Source organism: Coregonus clupeaformis, chromosome 35, assembly GCF_020615455.1.
Source record: "Coregonus clupeaformis isolate EN_2021a chromosome 35, ASM2061545v1, whole genome shotgun sequence".
Taxonomy (NCBI): Eukaryota; Metazoa; Chordata; class Actinopteri; order Salmoniformes; family Salmonidae; genus Coregonus; species Coregonus clupeaformis.
The window spans coordinates 26465815-26471406 of NC_059226.1; the positions used below are offsets into that span (position 1 = coordinate 26465815).

Genomic DNA, 5592 nt, shown 5'->3' on the forward strand with positions numbered 1-5592 from the left:
AGTTTGTAATGTTTTTATTTTTAATACTTTAATCGAAAGATGGACACATGACAAACTGGTGACTATACCAGACATTATATATTTAACTTTTGTATATTTCGTTTTTGAGTAAAATATACCAGTAATGAACACAAACAAGTATCTAAGCAATATGACTCTATGATTACATGTGTATAATAAAGGAATAAAGTAATACTAACACATTAATTATTGAATCAATGTACATCTTTCGACAAAGTTGAAAGAATTTAACAAATTAACCTATTTTATCTGATGTTATTTAAGTCCCTCTCTCTCTCTGTTGTTGACTAAAGATTGGGGGGAGCGCAGAGTCAAATTTCGTCTCCGCCTCCTAAAAATGTTCACCCAATCGCTTCCTCCCTGACTTGGACCAGTCTATAAATACAGGCTTCGCACTGAAGGTGTATTCATAATTCTCTCAATGATCTTGGAAGTTTGACGCGAACATTAAATTGCGCCTTTATGTCAGAAAGTGTTTTAATTCAAAGAGAAATATACATTAGAGTGCATTTGCAGCGTGCCTATTCCATCGGGTCGCAAGAAAAGGTGCTTTGAATTGACGACTTTTGAAAGGACTTCACATTAACATTTTGACAGTTTGCAGGAGTGCAGCTTTGTCAATCAATTTGCGCATCGAACTCAGTGACATTCATTGCAGCCAGTGTGCACAGCAGCAGTTGGATTCTAAAGTCTTGATAGGAAGGATTTTTTTTTACTCCAAGAGCAATTCATTGTATTAGCTCAGCGGTAATTTTTTTCGCATGAATCTACTCGACCCCTTCCTGAAGATGACAGACGAACAGGAGAAATGTTTCTCTGACGCTCCAAGCCCCAGCATGTCTGAGGATTCGGTCGGCTCGCCGTGCCCGTCCGGTTCCGGTTCCGACACCGAGAATACCAGGCCGTCCGATAATCATCTCTTACTGGGTCCAGACGGCGTGCTCGGCGAGTTCAAGAAGGCTGACCAAGACAAGTTCCCTGTATGTATCAGAGATGCGGTGTCTCAGGTGCTGAAGGGTTACGACTGGACCTTGGTGCCCATGCCAGTCCGAGTGAACGGCTCCAGCAAAAACAAGCCCCATGTCAAGAGACCTATGAACGCTTTCATGGTGTGGGCTCAAGCCGCCCGGAGGAAACTGGCGGACCAGTACCCACATCTCCACAATGCAGAACTCAGCAAAACCCTCGGCAAACTTTGGAGGTATGTTACAACTCCTTATCGTCACTTTTCTCCGCCATTGAGGAGATTTTCACTTGATCAACTAATATTTGTGCTATTCAAAAATTGCTTCATAGATAAAGCTTGAATAAATAGCAGTGTGTACCAATTATTTGGAAAGATGTCTGGTGTGTAGCTACATGTGCAATTCAATAGTGTAGGATATGTGCATAATTTCGATTCGAATTCAAATATTGGGATATAATAATAACATCTTAATAATTATAATTATAATAATACTTCTTTCAACACTTCGAAAAACTTGTAATTTAATACAATACTTGTTTCCAGATTGCTCAACGAAGGCGAGAAGCGTCCGTTCGTAGAGGAGGCTGAGCGCTTGAGGGTGCAGCACAAGAAAGATCACCCCGACTACAAGTACCAGCCCAGACGGAGAAAATCCGTGAAGAACGGGCAGGGCGAACCAGAGGACGGCGAGCAAACCCACATTTCTTCCGGTGACATCTTTAAAGCTCTCCAGCAAGCAGACTCGCCCGCGTCCAGCATGGGCGAAGTGCATTCACCCGGTGAACATTCAGGTAAGAATAATTCATTCGAACAATTCATTATATTGTCGTTCTAGATAATACTTGCTTTTGGTCGATATAATCATTTTATAGTATAATGCCGGTGAAATTAAAAAAGTAGTTATATATATCCTTTATATTGGAAATGCCTCTACTATCCTATTCAAAACGTGAATATCGAAACGAAACAATTTCAATGCCTTTTTTTTTTTACAAGCCATCATGCAAATCTACCACCTGTCTTTACTACTTATCTCTTCTTCATTAAAGCACATTAGATAATGACACCATTCCCTTCATGGAGGGAAACTCAGAAATCTTAAAGCATATCTTTATTAGCTCCATGGTTGCATCAATTGTGTCAATAATATCATGATGGTGTGCAGTGAGATTAACTCTTTCTTGCTTTATTTTTTTACCACCAGCCCAGTCCCAGGGCCCACCTACACCACCGACCACCCCCAAAACAGAGCTGGCTGCGGGCAAGGCCGACCTGAAGCGCGAGGGCCGCCCCCTGCAAGAGGGCACGGGCCGCCAGCTAAACATCGACTTCCGGGACGTGGATATCGGTGAGCTGAGCAGCGACGTCATCTCCAACATCGAAGCCTTCGATGTCAACGAGTTTGACCAGTACCTGCCGCCCCACGGGCACCCCGGCGTGCCCGGCGTCAACGGCACCCAGACGGGCTACACGGGCAGCTACCGTGGCATCAGCGCCAGTTCCATCGGCCAGGTGGGTGCTGGAGGCCACGGCTGGATGTCCAAGCAGCAGCACTCCCTCGCCGCCCTGGGTGGAGGTGGAGGTAGTGGGGGAGAGCAAGGCCAGAGCCAGGGGAGAACCACTCAGATCAAGACGGAGCAGCTGAGCCCCAGCCACTACAGTGAGCAGCAGGGCTCTCCTCCCCAGCACGTCACCTATGGTTCATTCAACCTGCAGCACTACAGCGCCTCATCTTACCCCTCCATCACCCGCGCACAGTATGACTATTCTGATCACCAGGGCGGCGCCAACTCTTATTATAGCCATGCAGGTGCCCAAGGCTCAGGGCTCTATTCCTTCAGCAGCTATATGAGCCCCAACCAGAGGCCCATGTATACCCCCATCGCTGACCCCACCGGAGTGCCCTCGGTGCCCACCCAGACCCACAGTCCACAGCACTGGGAGCAGCAGCCTGTCTACACCCAGCTCTCCAGGCCCTGAGAGGCCAGAGGTTAGAGGTCAACCCCTTAGTCCTTAGCACAGACTGTCCCATAAGAACCCATCTCCTACCAGAGACTCTTATCTCCCAGAATCCTCGCGGGCCTACAGGCCTCTACACCAACACACCCTCCACCGCCAATAGAAAAACATTCAAGGACTTTTTTAAAGTACTGAACATTTATTATCTTAGGAAAAACGGCTCACGACAGTGCCTTTTTTAATGCTCGGAGTTGTGATTATATTTTTATAGGTATAATGTTAAAAGAAACTCATTTTTGAAAAGAGGAATCCTCCGTGAGGATATATTTGTTATAAATATTTTAGTATGTACTGTGTATGTGTTCTGAACTTTATTTTGGTACTATATCTTTCGGGGGATTTATACGTTTAATAATGAAGAGACCCTTTAGGTGAACAACGTCCTCCGCGGCCTTACTTCTGGCTCATGTATTTTTGTACAGGAACAGGAAGTCAAAAGAAAATAGTCCCTCTACTCACTGCCTGTCCTCTTTTAATACATTCCGCTTTGATTCTCATGTACATATCTTATTATAATTGTTATGAGATCTTATAAGAACTGAGCAAAGCTGGTGTTTAAATAGTTTATGGCCATGACTTACTATGTGACCATGTCATCAGTGAATTAGACAAAGTATCGCTATTTTCTTGTCGTTGCGTTAGCAATTAGCACATCAGTGCCAAGTTATTGTGTTGGGAATGCTAATAGCATTAGAAAGTGCCATATGCTTACACCAGGGGCCTTACTGACTGTGTTGCTAGATGTGATTGAGAAATGCTTTGTATTGCCTTCATGCCATTGGTGCCTGTTGAAGCGCAGTAGAGAGGCTCTTTACATTAGCGATGCTAGCACCGCAGTGGAGCCTAGAAACCACAGCTGAGTTCTCACTTCCTGTCTCTGGAGGGATACAGGAAGTGGCCTTTGACCCCCAGCAGTCTCCCTTCCAGTTGAGTCGTTCCTCTGGCCTCTTATTCCTTCCAGTCTTAACCTCTTTAATTTATTCATTAGCAATTAATTTTATTTGAAAAGTAATAACTATTTTGCATTTTATTCCTTTTTAATTCCGCAGCGACTAATTGAGATGAGAAAAAATAACTTTTCCGCAGATGGGTTAGCTGTTTCGATGTGGTACAAATTGTTTATTTATAATTTGTAAATGTTTTCAGTTGAAATAGTTATTTTGATGATCTAGTTGTGTACAGCTTACTTCTAATTATGATCAAACTTGATCTGAAATATCTAAAAAAGAAAAAACTGGAAGTTGTTTTATTCATTCTAACAAATATGGATTTAATGGTTATTGGAGCTGTGGCTGCAGTGTGAAGATGTCTTTCTATAGAATCACCAGCATACTTTTTTGTTTTTGAAAAAAGTGATGTTCTTTATTCTCTATTCCATATCTTAGTTCTCATGTTGGCATCTTTGTAATTCAACTGAATTCTTGTTTTCCTAGGTAAAACATGCCATTGTCTTAAAATAAGCTTATCTTTTGTATTATATTGTTTGCAATAAAAATAAAACATATTGAAAATAAACTCTATGGTTCTGTTTCAAATGTTCAGAGAATGTTATTTTAGATACAGTATGTGCATGCACACTAGCAGGGGGCTGAACAGTTTTATCGACTACATTTCTGGAAATCTCTATCATGTCAACTTAGGCGCAGTGGGATTCCTTTATACCCATAATGCAATGCTTTATAAGGGAAGTTGACTCATGCTGAGAGAAAACAGTAAGATGGAGACGTCATCTAATGACTTAGAATCACATTAAAAAGGAGGTCAGAACCACAGCAGAACCACGGCAGTTTATCAAACGCGAGACGAAAACACTTCATTCATAATAGAAAGAAAAGCAATGTAAGATGAAATGTAAAGTAGAAACAAAACATAACACAATAGTAAGATTTGGTGAAGTACAACATTGAATAAATGTAAATAGACTAGCCAGTTCCTATGCTGTAACCAGTCAACTACATAGATAATACTACTGTAGAATGAGAATAGGCCTGTGTGTGTAACTTCTCAAGCCCAACATTTGACATTCATTTGTCATGTAAAATACCCTGAGGAAGGAATATCCAAAAGGTTTTAACAAACTATTAACCTTACCCCTTACCATAACCCTAACCTTAACCTCACTAACCTTAACCCTTACCAACCTTAACCCACCCTTATTCTAAACCTTTCCCTAACCCTAACCGTAACCTTAGCAAGCAGTTGCTTATCAACAGATAGTTTGTTGATTGTATGAGCATCTACAGATGGACCATCCAAATAAAGTGTGACTACAAATTATTTTCAAAGCAAACTTCCATTGTCCTCCCTAGAGGTCCTGAATATGTTTACATTGTCAGCTTGCTCCACTCTTTATGTTCCTACACCTTGGTTGGTGAGCCAGGGGCTACTAGCTACTAGCTTCCTTTCATCCTGTCCTGCAGGCTTCCCAGACCATGAGGTCACCGGGCCATCATTACTACGGCCTATTGGGATGATGTATGTCCACACCCCTTCCCCGAACATGTATACCCCACTGCTTAGAGAAACAAACTGCACATAAAATGATGTTTATTCATTACCAGCCATACCATAATGGGATTGCGCCA

General features: G+C 42.3%; 1 protein-coding gene across 1 annotated transcript; it reads left to right on the plus strand.

Moving 5' to 3' along the window:
• Nucleotides 1-443: 443 nt before the first annotated feature.
• Nucleotides 444-4514, plus strand: LOC121551229 (transcription factor Sox-9-A-like). The gene is made up of 3 exons (XM_041863784.2): nucleotides 444-1222; nucleotides 1532-1779; nucleotides 2193-4514. The coding sequence occupies exons 1-3, from the start codon at nucleotides 783-785 to the stop codon at nucleotides 2966-2968; spliced, it is 1464 nt and encodes a 487-aa protein (XP_041719718.1). The 5' UTR covers nucleotides 444-782; the 3' UTR covers nucleotides 2969-4514.
• Nucleotides 4515-5592: the final 1078 nt, after the last annotated feature.

What these genes read in the sequence shown, in the direction of transcription:
- LOC121551229 (XM_041863784.2), top strand. Translation starts at nt 783, where the DNA reads ATGAATCTACTCGACCCCTTCCTGAAGATGACAGACGAACAGGAGAAA. An exon ending in ACCCTCGGCAAACTTTGGAG is followed by an intron (nt 1,223 to 1,531) that starts GTATGTTACAAC and finishes ACTTGTTTCCAG; the next exon opens with ATTGCTCAACGAAGGCGAGA. An exon ending in TTCACCCGGTGAACATTCAG is followed by an intron (nt 1,780 to 2,192) that starts GTAAGAATAATT and finishes TTTTACCACCAG; the next exon opens with CCCAGTCCCAGGGCCCACCT.